The sequence below is a fragment of the Lathyrus oleraceus genome, chromosome 1, assembly GCF_024323335.1.
Source record: "Lathyrus oleraceus cultivar Zhongwan6 chromosome 1, CAAS_Psat_ZW6_1.0, whole genome shotgun sequence".
NCBI lineage: Eukaryota > Viridiplantae > Streptophyta > Magnoliopsida > Fabales > Fabaceae > Lathyrus > Lathyrus oleraceus.
The window spans coordinates 440730027-440746818 of record NC_066579.1 but is presented as its reverse complement, the minus strand read 5'-3'; the positions used below and the strand labels follow the sequence as shown (position 1 = coordinate 440746818).

Genomic DNA, 16792 nt, shown 5'->3' with positions numbered 1-16792 from the left:
TATATATATATATATATATATATATATATATATATATATATATATATATATATATATATATATATATATATATATATATATATATAATAATAATAATAAAATCAGGAATTAGTATATTGATTTACTCATTTAAGTAAATGTATTTTCTAGAATCTAGTGTCATAATTAATTGAATTAGTTTATAAAAGTTATAAATTAGTTAAGAGTTTGTTTTTTATTTTTAAGCTAAAAGGAATTTTCTTTAGCAAAAACTCATTTTCATATACTTATAATTGTAATGAGAGATTGAGATAGTCCATTCAATCCGAATTATATCATTTTGGGCATTACCTTATCTATCTTATAGGATGATTGTTCACCACAGTTAAAAGTCACAAAAATTTAGATTTTTGAGATACATTTTCAGACGCGTTTAAATTACACACCCTTAATGCTTGAATGAATAAGCCACCCACATTTTGTCCAAAAATATATCTGAAGATGCATCTCTGTAAATACTTTTTATTCAAAATACTAAGTTTCACGCTCAATGAATTTTACGGAGATGTATCTCTGACAGTTTTAATTTATATACCTCGCGCCAAAACCTTCCTTGTACCTTCTTCATTTCTTACATTTTCATAAACCCTTCAAAGAGCTATGAGCAAGATTCAAACGTGCCATTTTTCAAGCATCAACATTACTTCAACTGCATTGCAATCAGTTTTAGTAGATTCCATTCACTTAATTAAAGCTTTTCTACAATAACTCTTAACCAATAACTACTAGGTAAAGTATGTTGTTTAAAATGCATTAGTTTGTAGTTACATTCAAAATAGACATTTTGTTTAGACATGCATACAAATTTATTGGTGTTTAAGACATTGTCTGCATTTTCTAGAATTTCTGATATCGCACATTTTTACGGAGATAAATCTCTGGATTTTTTTGCCTTTCATGTTTTACGAAGATGCATTTCTGAATTATACTTGCTTTGATTTTGATATTGTTTTCTGTTTTCTATTATATGAAAAATGACTGGAAACCAGGATAGGTTGAGGTGCAACCGTCTATCCCATCATGTGTTTATTCGTAGGGAGAGGGAAGTGCGCTTGAGGCCACAATTTAATGTTAGGTTGTTTGACGTGGAAGCATCGAATTCACATGGTCACGTGTCTTAGGATTCACAAGCTCGTGTGTCTCAGGCCTCGACCTCCTAAGGGCACGTGTCTCATGTTTATCCTCTAGCTTATGAAGCCCTTAAAGCCCAATAGGAAAAAAATTGTTGTTGTTGCTCCCATTCTTGATAGTTTTTCAATAGGCCCATTTGATACCTCCTTACTTTCCCTCTTTGCTGAATATGTTGCTGGGCATGCGTGGGAAGGAAATGTATATTTATTTACTTTAACGTTAAATTTGTTTCATACTAATTGAGTTGCGACTGATTGTTGATATATATATTTTTACAAGAGTGTGAAGCTATACAATCTATAAACCATGCCAGAAAGATTTTGAACCAAGAATATAATGTAGCCATATGGTTTCAAGATATAGTTCATTACTCTGGGATGGCAGGTTTATGTGACACTAGATACCTGACCATTAACCATGGCATGTTGGCGGCTTTTGTGGAAAAATGACACAAGGAAACCTCATCTTTCCACATCCCTCATGGTGAGATATCTATCACCTTTGATGTTGTCTCATGACAGAAGGAGGCCTTATTTTTTATAAAGTGCTATTATAGGTTCATCATTAAATAACTAAGATATGGTAGCGATTTTAAGAAAAATGCTATTAAAGAATGTGCTATTAATAACACTTAAAAGTGATATTGTATGTATGCACCTAAAATAGCGGGGGCTTTAATAGTGGCTAAAAGCGCTATTAAAGTAGAAAAAGCGCTATTAATTATCTATTTTGGCATAATGACTTCAAAGATGCATCTTCAAACTTATTTCAGAGATACACCTCTAGACGATATTTAAGCTTAAATTGCACCATAATGATTCTTCTTCCTCATTTCTAAGAAAACTCAAAACTTTCTCAAAGTTTCTCAAATTGTTTTCCATCAACCAAGTCCAAAATCAAACAAGCAAACTCAAAGGTTCATCAATCAACATCAAGAATATCAGAGACATCATCCAACAATGAAGTAAAGTCTAAATTTGTAAGTTTTCGATGTTTTGATAAGTTTTTTAAGTTTTTGTGTAAATGAGTAGAAAATGATGATTTAGGTGAGAAATGAGTAGAATTTGCATGAATGGTAGTTTATACATACTGTAAAGCATGTTTGTTGGTTGAAAATAACGATCGAACCATTATTTTTGGGGTTTGTATGTCTCCATTACCGCCATTGAAGGATTTGAAGAGTTGTAGAAAATTCCGGAGATGCATCTCCGAAAATTATCAATATGTTTTTTTTTCTTGCTTGAAGTGTTGCTTGTACTAATTGTCTGATTTACTTATAGGAATTGTGGCTGATAGAGAGGACAGACTTAGGCACGAGAGTATTACATAACATGGATCAATACGAAGGGAGAAAAGTCAAGTTTCAGAGGCTCATGTTCACTCTAGCCATGTGGAGACATCTACTTATGAGACTCATGCTTCTCCATCTTCTTCTTCCCATAAGATATAAGTTTCACCTAACGATGCATCACTACCTCCATCCTCCCGTAGAAGATAGGTTTCACCTATTTATGCGCCAGAGATACCCAGATCACTAGTGGTACATGAGGCACTAGTGCCACCTATGACTAATGATGCTTGTGAGTCAGTACCACCTCCAACTGTTAAGGGTGCTAAGCCAGTACCACCTCCGACTAGTGAGGCTGCTAAGGATGATGAGCCAGAGCCACCTCATGTATTTGGATGAGGCTCTGTAGAGTTATCACTACTGCCTCTGTACCTAGACCATACTATCAGACATATCTGAGGCGAAGAGGTAACATTAGTTGGATTCATTCTTTTTAATTTATGTTTATTATCATATTACAAGTTTCTGACATTGATTTATTTTTTTGCATAACCGTGATTCACTGAAGTTTATTAACCATATGCGGAAGATTACTGATTTTCCTCAACTGAATGAGGAGTGGTTTTAGGTAGCTTTGTCCCTATCTAGGATGAAAGACTTATGCATGTCCAATTATGTTATGGTCAACCACTAGATGTTTAATGCATTCGTGGAGAGAATGCACACCGAGGCCTCACCATTTCATCTCCCAATTGGTGAGATATCTATCACATTCAACGAGGCACTCGAGGTGATGGTAGACTATTTGGGAGTTGACCTAGAGGATGCCATAAATGAGTTTGAAAAACTAGAGGGACTCATGCTAGGTTTGAATTCCTGAAAAATGTATATACATATGAGATCTTTAGAGCTCAAGAGGCTAGAGATGATGATGAGCATGTGGGGCTCCATATAGCGTATTTTATGAGAGCATACATGGTATATTTGGTCGACACTACCATTTTTATGGACAAAAGTGTCACTTATACATATGTTCGTCTACCTACGGTACTTAGAGGACTTCGAGCGGATCCCTGAGTACAACTGGGGGGGGGGGGGGGGCGCTTGTTTGGTTTATTTGCACTCGAAGTTATCATAGGGCTGTAGGCGGAAGACGAAGCAGGCCACAAGTAGTATCACACTAGTGGCAGTAATATTTATTGGTATTTTAATGTTTCTGTGTCATTTCATTTCTCAATCACTTCTCATTCAGGTTGGGGTATTAGAAATCACTTTTGAAGGTTTGAATATAAGCATGAGATTCATGAAAATGATGAATGATTTGTGTAATTATGTGATTTAGCATGTTATAATGATGTTATTATATGTGGTATTATTTTATGGGTGTGTTGGGATGATTGACGACCAAGAATTGGAGTTCAAGGGAACTCCCACGATAAAATTCGCGTTTTTGCCTTCTGGTGCAGGGTGACGGGCACCACCCAGATGACAAGCTAACCGTCATGCACCTCAAGCAGTTGACGATCGTTAGCGCTATGATGGGGAGACCTTCATGGTATATAGGTTTGTTTTTCCAAGCCGGTCGTCAGTATGATGATGGTATGAGGGTTTTAACAAGATGACGGGTGTCACCCTGGTGACGGGCTCCCCATTATGCTGTTATAAGGGGCGTTGTTGTCCATGTTGATGTAGTTTGAGCAGTCAGTTCAGATTCCGAGGTGGCTCTGTTGTTTGGGTAATGAATGACTATTATTTGGCTATGTCGTAGTTGTTAATTAATTATTATGAATTTAATTATGATAGAATTATCGTTGTTGAATGATAATTGATTTACTCACATGTTGATGTTATGTGAGCTGAATATGACTAGTAGTGTTATTGAAATGCATGATTATATGGTGATTAATTATGTATTATTGGTGTGTATTGTTATTATTATCAGTAGTTAGTAATTCATAATGGGGAATTATTATTGTGGATCAATGCATGTTGTTTATGGTTAGAAGAGGGACAATAAGCATTATTATTGTTGTTGCATTGATTTGTACGAACATGCATCATTGTGTCGTGTCGTTGAAAGAGACATGTTCGCTAGTTCAGAAGGGGCGACTAGTGGCATATCCCAAGTTCCAAAGGGGGGCTTGGAGCTCAAAAGGGGGCTCATGGGTTTATAGAGGGGGCTTGGAGTTCAGAAGGGGGGCTCATGGGTTTAGAAGGGGGGATCCAGTTCTAGAGAGAATCAAATGTTAAGTTGGTACCACATGCATAGTGTCATGTTGTATCATGAGTTGTATTACATATATTTGCATATTATTATGGAATGAGTGTGAGATTATGGTGATGTTGGTTGTGTATTGAATGTGTGACATGTTATGTGTTTCTGTACGTTTGCATTCTTTACACCGTTTGTATCAAAGTTTATTTCTCACCCCTTTTGTTTAATGTTGTCCACCATGCACATCTTGCAAATAATCATGAGTAAAGTTGTTGTTGTGTGTGGAAGGTGACTTGTTGGAGTTATTCTTCGTTTATTTATTATTTTTTCTCAATTTAATGGGTTTAGTGTTATGATCTTGTAACGTCGGGAACAAAGCGTTTTGCTATGTTTTGAGTTAATGTTGAACTATGTTGTTTGAAGTTGAATACTTTATCTACAAAGTTTAAAACTAAATTGTTATGATATGATTTTCCGCTGCATGTTGACAAATGTTTTGAAAGTTGTTGTTGGCTTGTCGAGGTGACACATTAAATTGTCTATTAAACCTTTTCATATAAGTTTCACGAGAGTGTTACAGCCAACAGCGCATGCATATGATAACATTTTTTTCAAATAACCTCATGGATTTGATAAACCCAGATGGCGAGGTCTATGTCAGGTTATCACAAATAACACGTATTGTCCGTGGTGGACCTTTGTAGATTTTATCTATTTATATTTTATTGCCATTGACATTATTTTGGGGTTGTATTGATTTATTTGTATATCATTGACACTTTATCTTAATATTACATTAGATGAAAGTTAGCATTACATTAATGCAGGACGAACATAACTTATCATGAACATTGTTTAACATAACTTAACATGAAAATAACTTAAACATTACTGGATTCATGATGTTTCAACATCTTGATAATATCATTGGCGAATTTCACAATTGGCGCAACTACCTTGATCGAATCTTTCCTTTATTATCAATCGATGATGAACGATACTCGATCTTTACCACTCTTCTGTATGTCTGTATAACACAAGAGATTATCCGTTTTGAATTTCAGAACATCAAAAAGGCTGTCCCCTATGAGCCTAAAATAACAGAAGGGCTCACCCTGTTAAAGTACACAAATGCGAGATATTAAAATTGAGACATTGAGAGATGTTTATGTCAACAAAATACGAGACATTAATATAAGTTATAAATCATTATGATCCATACAAAAGTGTCGGCAAAATCACAACCACACATCAAGAGGAATGTCATGTATGAGCCTAAAATCAATAGAAGGATTTACGCCGTTAAAGTACTCAAATGCAAGATATAAAAATTGAGACATTTCAAAGTATAACGACATATGAAATATAGTTATATAAGTTATAAATCATTATGATCCACACAAAAATGTTCACGTAATAAAAAACATAAAAAAATTACTAAATTTTTAAAAAATAGGAAAAATATTCAATGTATTGAATATTTTGAAACATTCGATAAATCTTTTGTTACACACCAATTTTTTAAAATATGATTTAATTGAAATACACTGAAAATATAAAAAGATTTTACACCGTCAATTAATTCTATATTTTGGACATTAAAATAAATTTGACTTTTATTTTAAAAATTTATAAAATAATACAAACGGATGCTAATAATAAATCGATAACGTGAATCTTTTTAGACAGACGTTGCATCCTAATTAATCCCTTTAAAATAATCTAGTAAAAATATATTCCGGATTTTTTGTTGCCACTACCCCATTTTTCATGTCAAAGAAATTTTTACAAGAGGAATTAATGAAAAAAATAAAAAGGTATTTTTGCCTTTATAAAAATTGGGGGTGTCAGGTCTAAATTGGGGTGGCGGTAGATTCCACGAAAATTTTGAGGCGCTGTCTTTACTGAGAGAGTTAACGGAAGTGAACGATGGCGCAATTCTGGAAGCCAGGGACGGAAAAGCCTGATGCTCAGGTGGTAGACGACGAAGAAGGCGGTGTTCTATTCTTACCCGGTTCCAACTCTCTCTCTTCTTCTGGATATGGCTACGCTAGTATCGAGAAACAACGCCAACGATTACCTGTCTACAAGTACCGGACCGCCATTCTCTACTTGGTCGAGACTCACGCCACCACCATCATCGTCGGTGAAACCGGTAGTGGCAAAACCACTCAAATCCCTCAGGTATTATTCTTATATTCAATTTCCACCCTTCCAAATTCAAATTCAAATTCAATTTGAGAATTGCTCTTGAACTCCAGTACCTGATAGAGGCGGGTTGGGCCGCCGGTGGACGACTCATTGCTTGTACTCAACCTAGAAGACTTGCTGTTCAGGTTCATTTCACTATCCTTTCTTCATTTCATTCGTTTTTTTGTGCTGTTGCGATTCTCTATAATAGTGTTCACATTTCACAGGCTGTTTCTTCTAGAGTTGCTCAAGAGATGGGAGTTAAACTTGGGGATCAAGTTGGATACACCATAAGGTTTGAAGATGTTACTAAACAAGTGAGACTTGCTATCCATTCTATTACTAGCTTATTGTGTGATTGCTTTTGCTATGATGGAAATTGATTTTGAATGAATTGATTATGCAAAATCAAGTTTGGTGTGAGTTGAATTTAAGTGATTAATGTTTGAATACATTCGGATTATGTGGTAAGTAGAGTAGATTATATGGAGTAAAAGTAGATTTAGGTGGTTTCGGCTTGTAGAGAGAAGACATGTAGATTATGTGATAAGGAGAGTAGATCAAATGGACTGAAGTCAAACAAATTGAAAAGAGGAAGACATAAAAAGACTATAGGAGAAGTTATTAAGATAGATCTCGAGATTAACGATTTGGATAGAAGCATGATCCTGGATATAGAGCATTATGGTGAAAGTTGATTCATGTAGCCGACCCCACTTAGTGGGATAAGACTTGGTTGTTGTTGTTGTAATGTTTGAATACATTCATGTAAACGGAGTTGAACTATAAATTTAAGGTTAAAAATCACTTGTAGAGGCAAAAACTCGAAATTCCAGCTTTAAATGAGAATCAATTTGGAATAAAAATCAATCAATTCTACTCGAGAACATCCAAACATGTCAAAATCAATTCTAGGTCGCCACAATCAATTTTGCCTTTTATGGAAGTGGAACCAAACATACACTTTTATATGGTGATGATGATGATGATGAATTATGATATATCTTTGACATACACATTAACGACTTTTTTGGGCTTTTTGACAGTGTAGGATGAAACGGTTTTAAAATTTGTAACCGATGGGGTGCTCCTAAGGGAGATGATGAATGATCCTCTTTTGACAAAATATAGGTACTGGATTCAAACGTTACACTTTTTTCTGGTTTTTAAGTATGAAAGTGATTCTGTTCCATTTTACACTTCCGAACTTGAATCTGAATGCGCTTGAACACTTGCTTTTTATAGTGTTATAATGGTGGATGAAGCTCATGAAAGGTCCATTTCAACTGACATCTTGCTTGGACTATTGAAAAAGGTATATACTACAGAAACAATCTGCTAAATTTATTTATGGTGACAAAATGTTGTCTTTTTTACTTTGGGGAATTAACTGTTGACCTCTTATTTATTTTCTCCAATATTCATGAATATTATAAATCATATATTTTCTGTTTGTTACTCTTCTAGATCCAACGGCGTCGACCAGAGTTGCGATTAATTATTGCATCTGCTACTATTGAAGCCAAATCAATGGCTGACTTCTTCCGCCCAAGGTTTTCTTCCTATAAACTTTCTATTCATAAAAAATATAACTAGATTTTATGTGGATAATAAGCTAAACTGCAAATATCTGATTGCCTGGTTTATATTTATGCAGCTAAAATATCTAAGCTACAATAAGCATGCTTTTTCTTCCAGTCCTAAGGCATTACTGTATTATTGGTTTGTTATGTTATGCATAAGTGTTCTCGTAGAAATGATCTTGTGGTGTTGGGTCGTTGTAACACCGACATTTTTAAAGCAACATTTTCAATCTCATAACTCTCTGCTATACCCACAAAATCACAAGAGAATATATGTTATATATACATACATATATAGGGAATAATTCTACTGAAAACACTTTGTTATTATGAGAAACAATTATTATGAGAAACAAGAACAACGAATAATAACCAATGGATCAACATTAATGAAAATCGGTGGTCCACATATTTTAATTTTTGTTGTTGTAATTTGTCTCTTGATTGGGTACATCACAACTCTATCTCGCATAGCAGTTATTCTCAGTTGCAACACAACCTTTACTCATAGGCCACATACGATTAGTTAGATATTGAGGTCTCTTTAAAGAAGAGTTTGAAAGTAGTTGTCACCACCATTGATTTTATTGGGGCCAAATAGTCCTATCAATGATGATAAACTTGTAAAACTTGGTCTGACACATGAATTAAAAAGGTAGTGCACCTCTTCCAGTTTGCTTATCAATTTTCTCACTTGGTCAGTGCACCTCTTCCAGATTCACATCCAATCCAAGCTATTTTTATTTATAACCATTAGGATTATGAACTATACCTGCTATTATATGGAATGTAGTACAACAGTATTACTGAACGATATGAAGTTAAAAGTTTTGTTCCTGTTTTTTTTTGTCCTGAGTCCTCAGGTTTTAATTATCACATTAAAACATGTGTTGTTTAACAGAAAAAAGCGCCGAGAACCTGAAACTGAGGAGAATGGACTGAAAGTTGAACCTGCAATCTTATCAGTCGAGGTACTTTTTAGATGTGCAAGTGCAACTCATGCTTGCATGTCCCCTGTTTCTCTAAGTGCATTTGTTTGTAGCTAAACCCAACTAAATTGAAGGTTAAGTTAATCTAAATTTTCTTTCTGATATGGTTAATGTATCAGTTTTCTCTAGTTCTCAGCCCATGGTTATTACAAAGTTGTATCTGATTTTCAAATGGAAGCTGCCACTATATTTCTTTTCTTCTATTTAATATTAATAATATTACTTTTCAAAAAGAAAATGTCATTTTATAGAACCTGAACGACATTATTATTTCGATATTTTTAGTTGAGAAATTACTATGCCTTTGTGCTTTATAGGTTAAAGTATTCAACTTAGAAATAAAGTATGTTTTATATTTTTCAGGGAAGAGGCTTCAATGTACAGATTAATTTTGCTGAGGAACCCTTCCATGACTACATTCAAGCTGCTGTTTCAACTGTTCTCTCGATCCATGAGCGGGTATTTTAAATTCGTTGAGATTGGATAGTGTTAACCAATTTGTTCTATTTTGAGGCATTTAGTTCTGTGTAATTACATATGTCTGTCAATGATGTTTGAACCTGTCTTAGTCATGGACACCAAAATATTAGTGTTCATTTTGATTCTGATAATAAATTCTGGACTCTTCATTGGCAAAGCTAACACACACTAATTTAAGCATTTCTACTGTTGATATAAGCAGAAAGTCAGATATATAATAGTTCAAACAAAATTAGAATGGAATGTAATTGTGGTTTTGGTCTATACTATACTATCTCTCCATAGGAATCCACTGGAGATGTTCTAGTATTCCTTACCGGTCAAGATGATATTGATGCTGCTGCTCATTTACTCAATGAAGACATTCAAACTAATCGAAAGCACTCAGGTATACACCCGAAATAATTCTTATCTGGACTATTAAGTTTCGTTCTCCAAAATTACTTACAAGTAAAAATATTCTTAAAAAAACACTTACAACTAAAGTAAACGAGCAACATAAGTATATAAGTTAAATTTTTCTAAACTAAGCACAATGAAAAAGATTTTCATATGTGCACATAATTATGCTTACAACCAGATAGCCCGGCAATACTTTGAATTTTCTTTTGTTCCAGGATTGGTTGTTTTGCCTCTCTATTCAGGGCTCCCACGTGCTGATCAGGTCAGAAATACATATGTGGATTTAGTTTCAAAATTTATTGTCAGTATTATCTAAATAAATTTTTTGAATGCATTGATACAATTTTTACTTTATCTTAGGAGTTAGTGTTTTCTCCAGCTCCTAGAGGAAAGAGGAAAGTAGTAATTTCTACTAATATAGCAGAGACATCACTCACCTTGGAGGTAACATCCATCTCTTCTTCAACATGTCTGACTTTAATTAAAGAAAACAAAGTGCTACTTATATTCATATTTTTCTAATTGTGCAGGGCATTGTCTATGTTGTTGACAGTGGATTCTCAAAACAGCGGTTCTACAATCCGGTATTTCCATTATGTTGTTTCTATGAAAATATATATAGTAATGGGCCAGTAATGTTATGGTCCTGTTGTTTATAAATGTCATTTTGTTCATTTTGAAGTTACAAAAGCACATGTCTACTGGATTAATACTCCGCCCTTGTATTTATGCTTTCATTCAATTTCATTTGGCCATATGCAAGTTTCATCTAGCACTTCTATTGCATATGGGTTGCACTCACTTTTCACTTCTGTGCTTTGTACTTTCTTTGTAAATTTTCCGTATGACAATTTTAAACAATCTAGTGTTGATTCATGAAGTTTTTTAAAACCTTAAGCATTTCAATGATTTGGATGAAAGTTTCCTAATTATGGGTCACTTTTGAATTCTAAATTAACATTTGTTTTTTTTATACCCTAATAGGCTAATATGCAGTTTATATGAACTTATCCACTAAGTTTTGATTAGTTTTAGATGTTCTGCTAGTAACATTATTTTTAGGAAGTCTTCCCTTCTCAACTTGTTTTCTTCCTTTCTCAGTTATCTTGCTATCACTAGTGTAATTTTCTTCCTTCTTTTGTACAGGTTTCTGATATTGAAAATCTGGTTGTGGCACCAATTTCTAGGGCATCTGCTAGACAAAGAGCTGGTAGGGCTGGACGAGTTCGACCAGGAAAGTGTTACAGGTGTCTGACTGAATGTAGATAATTACTTTCTGATGGTTTGGGAACATTTTCTCGATGATGATTATTTTTCTTCTGATTAACTAATGGAAGAACATGCCACTGTTAATCTATAAATATCATTGCATTAACATGCTATCTACCAAAGTTTTTTTGTGAAAGCATGAATATCTGGTTACACTTTCAACAAAAGGAAATGCTTTTCCGCTGTTATTTATGTTTTTTTTTCTTTCCGGAAACTCGGTATGCGGCCCTAGGACCGACTAATCCAAGGGATCAATCCCACTGTCTACTAGCGGGAGGCCCAATTGAAGCCAGAGCTATGGGCTGACCCAACACATAAATTGTTGGCACCTGCGAGATTCAAATCTTTCGAAAGAAACACATAAGTTGTTTCATGCCAAATATCTTTTATAAAAAAGCAATAACATGCTTTAAAGTACTTGACTTTTATAGTTTTCCTTATTTAAAATATTATGTAAGAACTAAATATACTGAGAAAGATGTTGACAGCGTGTAGATTTTTACTAGTTTTTGGCATATTTGGTTTAAGCAGAATACTCTCATTTTTGAAGAGCTACTCTCTGGCCATATATTTTCTTTGGGATTTATGCTTCTCATTGCTCTTCTGCTCATGGTTGATTCAATTTCAATGTTCTTTTCATTTCTGATATACAAAAAGATTGGACATCCTTGTGCTTTCCTTATTCCTCTTTTATCCATTTTATTTTTATTTTTTGGAGGATATTTTATCCAGTCCACTCTGAAGCCTTACCCTGGATGTTTATAAACTGCGACAGTGATAGGAACTAATATTGAAATTGCAATTGGTATTTTGTCATGATGTTAACTGCGACAATTATCTTCTTACCTTTCATTGTTCACATGATTATAACTAGGCTATACACAGAAGAATATTTTCTTAGCCACATGTCTGTTGAGGGAATTCCAGAGATACAGAGATCTAATCTTGTCTCCTGTGTAATCCAGGTCTGTTATTATTATGGAATAATTTCAATTCATCTATTTTTTTAAGACCCTTTTTTTTTCTTATGGTGGCAGTGCCATCACTGGTTGTATATGTTTCTCCAGTATTTTTATGATCAATGCAAATGATGACTACTGATTTAGTTACATCATTGATAGAAGATTTATCATGATTTTATTCAAATTTCAAAAAGTGTAATTAGAAGTGCATCTGATCCCCTTATGATAATTCGTGACTAAAAAAATTGTCAAGATTAACCGGAGATAGAAAATGATGAGGTTTGATTTGAAACTGCTGTTTTTTATAGTTCATTTCACTAGCTCTTTTCTTGCAATGAATTTGACTTTTTTTTACTGGTCTGGTTCAATTGAACTTGACATTTCACTAGCCCTTTAACTTAAACATTCTTGTTGAATTGTTAGAACAGTTAGGTAGGGAAGCTTTCATACTTACATCCCCTTATGTATATTGTAAGATTATTATTATTACTTTCATACTTATATCCCTGTATGTATATTGTAAGATCATTATTATTACTTCTTTCTGTTGCTATGGTAATGATCATTATTGTGGGTTTTCCACTTCTAAAATTGAAGGTTTGAAGTGATTGAACAGCTTTTTTGCATCCTTCAGCCTTTGCTTACTGGTTTTGTATTACTTTTTATTTTATTAAATTTCTCCTTTTATCCTGAATGATAAAGGAAGACAGTCCTATGTTTAATGAGATATATGGCTGATATAATTCCATTTGAGTGCTATTACAGAGTATTGTTGCTGGAATTGAGTGTGTTTTAGTGTGTGTATTATAGGTAAATTTTGTGGTTGATCCTAATATAATTACTTAATACATTTTTTTGATGATTCCCAGTTAAAGGCTTTGGGAATCGATAATATATTGGGATTTGACTGGCCAGCATCTCCATCACCTGAAGCAATGATCCGAGCACTGGAAGTTCTCTACTCACTTGCGATCTTGGATGATGATGCCAAGCTTACTTCACCAACTGGATTTCAAATTGCAGAAATTCCACTTGTATGTTATGGATACCACTAAAATCATGTTTTCATTCTTTTTATGTAATACTTCGTTTTTATTTGTAGAAAAGTAATGAATTGTTTTGTTCACTGTGGGGACTGGGTTATTCCAAGTACACCAGAGATACATAACAGATAGCACAAACGAATAACAGAACAAAGAGTAAAGAACTGAGAATTTATGACTTTAGACTCATTTCTATGAGTTTAGTTAGGAACTTTAAGAATCCAATTATAGAGTCTTATGCGGTACTCTATCACCCATTTCTTACAACTTTACTAATGTCTGCTTAATGTGATGTGATTCTTACCAGGACCCTATGATCTCAAAAATGATAATAGCTTCTAGTCAACTCGGATGCACAGAGGAGATACTCACAATTGCTGCAGCACTTTCAGTCCAAGTAAAGTTTTTTTTTGCTCTAGTCATGAATAATTTTGTTTTGAAAGAAATGTTCAGTTTTCATGCTGAAGATTGGAATGTAAAATGAAATTTATCTGGACAGCATCAAAGAAACATAGCTGAACATAAATGTAGTAACATAGCAGTTGATCTCAGTTTCAATTTATCTATGCATACAGTCTATCTGGATCTCAGGACGAGGGATACAAAAGGAATCAGATGAAGCAAAATTGAGATTTGCTGCTGCCGAGGTACTCTAGGTTAATTTTTCTTTTTTCATTCTCCTCTCTCCCACAATGTTACTAACTTTCGCCGTTTATACATGTAGCTTTCTCTGCATTATTTCCTTGTCAAACTTTTAATGGTTCATCAACCATCAGCTTTTCTACTGTGCAGTACAAGTGTTTTTCTATAGCAATATGCTGTATGAACTGTTTTTTTTTATTTAGAATTAAGTTTAATCTTTTAATAATTTATACAGGGTGACCATGTAACATTTCTAAATGTCTACAAAGGTTTTCATCTGTCTCGGAAATCATCACAGTGGTGTCACAAGCATTTTGTGAACTACCATGCCATGGTGTGTATGTATTCAGCAATTATGCACATTGTAGCCTTTCCATTTGTCCTTTTCAGTTCAGTTTTCACCAATTCATGTTGACATGGGTGTTTAAATTGCACAGAAAAAGGTTGTCGAAGTTAGAGAACAACTCAAAAAAATTGCACAGAGGATAGGCTTAGTCTTAAAATCTTGCGACAGTGATATGCAGGTTGTTAAGAAAGCGGTTACTGCTGGCTTTTTTGCTAATGCATGTCGTCTTGAAGTGAGTACTTCCAGAGATATCAGTATGCCGTATTTTCTTTTTGATAATTGTATATTACCTTTTTTCGCATTAATATTGCGGCAAACAAAATAATTTAACTTCACTTATATATTTTATCTCTTTCTGTACTTTTTTAAAAGCCATACAGTCCGGACGGGATGTACAAGACGTTAAGAGGATCAGAAGAAGTATATATTCACCCATCATCAGTGCTATTCAGGTAGTAAGAAAAACCGAGTTTGTGAAAACTCTATCTACCGCGCGTTGGTTTATTCACAGTTAGTTTTGGACGACTGTCGATTAAAAATTGTGTTCTTTTGCAGAGTAAATCCAAAGTGGGTTATATTCAATTCTCTAGTATCAACTGATCGGAAATATATGCGCAATGTGATGACAATAGATCCCTCGTGGCTATTGGAAGCTGCTCCTCACTTCTACCAGTTGCAGAAACCTAATCTTCTTCACTAATTACCTTAGCCTTATTGATAAGTTGAGAGTCTAGTAGAGCAGATTAACCAGTGATGTGGGGATTAAGACAGAAACTTCTCATTAGTTATTAACTAATCTTGTGTAAATTACAGAAACAGATTTGGTGCAGTTGATACAAGTCTAATTACAAAAGGACCCTGTTAAAAAAGACAACTTTCAAGGAATGGCTGAGATTTGCCATACATAGGCACAATTCTTTTTTAAAACTATTTCCGCTCACTCAAATTAGTAGTTGTCGTTAAATTTAATTTATTGCTTGTGTAATCTAAGTCGAATCTTTATTCATTGAGATTGATTACTCCATTTAGTGCGTGATATTTTAAAAATAGTCTAAGTTAAAACTGCCATTTTGATTAATTTTTGAGCCTTACATTTGAATGATAAAAAAATGGTTTTATATGGTTGATAAGTTAGAGAGCGTTTGTTTGTAATTTTGTATAGTTAGATCAGCCACTATTGCTATGTAGACTTTTGTTCTAATTTATTAATGATTGAGCCTTACATTCGAATGATAATAAAAGTGAGTTGTTTAAGGCCTCCTAAGGATTGCGACCACACCCGTTGTGAAGAACTAAAAATACTTTTAGAATTTGTTATAACATCCTTGTGAAAAATCAAAAATACTTTTAAAATTCGAAGATGCGTTTTTAGATGTACTCTAAATACATTTGTTTTTGAGATAGACCCTAAGACTATGTTAACAATAATTATGGAAATGCATCTTTGTGTAAATTACGGAGATGTATATTTGGACGTTGTTTTAGTATAAAATGCGTCGGATCTTCTTCCTTTTTCTCTTTTCAAAATACTCTCAATCTCTCAATTTACATTCTTTCAAAATCATTCATCTCACTTACATCAAATCGATCAAAGAGCTCATATAACATCAAACTAAATTCACATTTGATAAGTTCATGATTTTTGTAAATTTTTTGATTTCTATATATATTTGTAAAAATTGAGCATTAGGTTACGTAATAGATTGTTTAAATATGTTATTGAAATGAATAATGTATTTGATAGGTAGTTTAAATGATCAATTCATTGTTTTGGATGTTGACATGGATTGTGTTTTCTTTTGCAGAATTTTACGGAGATGCATCTCTAGAACTTTTCAGTCTACTTTGTTTGACTCGATCTCATTGTGTTTCATCTGTGTAATGCTTGTGTGGTTTACTTACATGCATTATGACTGATAACCTAGATAGATTAAGGCACGACAGAGTTGCACAATATGCATCGATTCAGAGGGAATAACTCGATCATCGCAGACACCTGTCGTTTCTAGCCCAGTTGATGCGGTGACATCAACTTCTAGAGCTCATGCATCTCCGCATTCGTCTTCTCGTAGTGTCACCTACTCAGGCACCCGAGGCTCTGCAGGAACCTGAGGCACCCGAAGGGTTTGGAGGAGATCCGTAAGACTTATCACTGCTGCCTCTATACCCGGACCATACTGCCATACATGTTTAGGACAGAAAGGTAAAATTCA

The 16792-nt window shown here is 34.1% G+C and overlaps 1 protein-coding gene across 3 annotated transcripts; it reads left to right on the top strand.

The window, feature by feature from the left end:
• The first annotated feature begins 6494 nt into the window (after window positions 1-6494).
• LOC127081251 (probable pre-mRNA-splicing factor ATP-dependent RNA helicase DEAH9) lies at window positions 6495-15484 on the top strand. 3 transcript variants are annotated; one of them, XM_051021530.1, is made up of 21 exons: window positions 6495-6857; window positions 6935-7009; window positions 7091-7180; window positions 7915-7994; window positions 8109-8178; window positions 8331-8416; window positions 9348-9417; window positions 9799-9894; window positions 10201-10303; window positions 10533-10579; window positions 10678-10761; window positions 10848-10901; window positions 11464-11564; window positions 12461-12551; window positions 13418-13582; window positions 13899-13988; window positions 14167-14238; window positions 14469-14567; window positions 14671-14833; window positions 14952-15031; window positions 15135-15484. In XM_051021530.1, the coding sequence occupies exons 1-21, from the start codon at window positions 6603-6605 to the stop codon at window positions 15177-15179; spliced, it is 2016 nt and encodes a 671-aa protein (XP_050877487.1). In that variant the 5' UTR covers window positions 6495-6602; the 3' UTR covers window positions 15180-15484. The 3 variants fall into 3 exon arrangements, 2 of the variants coding, with proteins under 2 accessions (XP_050877487.1, XP_050877481.1); XM_051021524.1 differs by having other exon boundaries at window positions 6496-6857; window positions 14671-14811; XR_007788079.1 differs by lacking the exon at window positions 15135-15484 and having other exon boundaries at window positions 14469-14571; window positions 14671-14811.
• Window positions 15485-16792: the final 1308 nt, after the last annotated feature.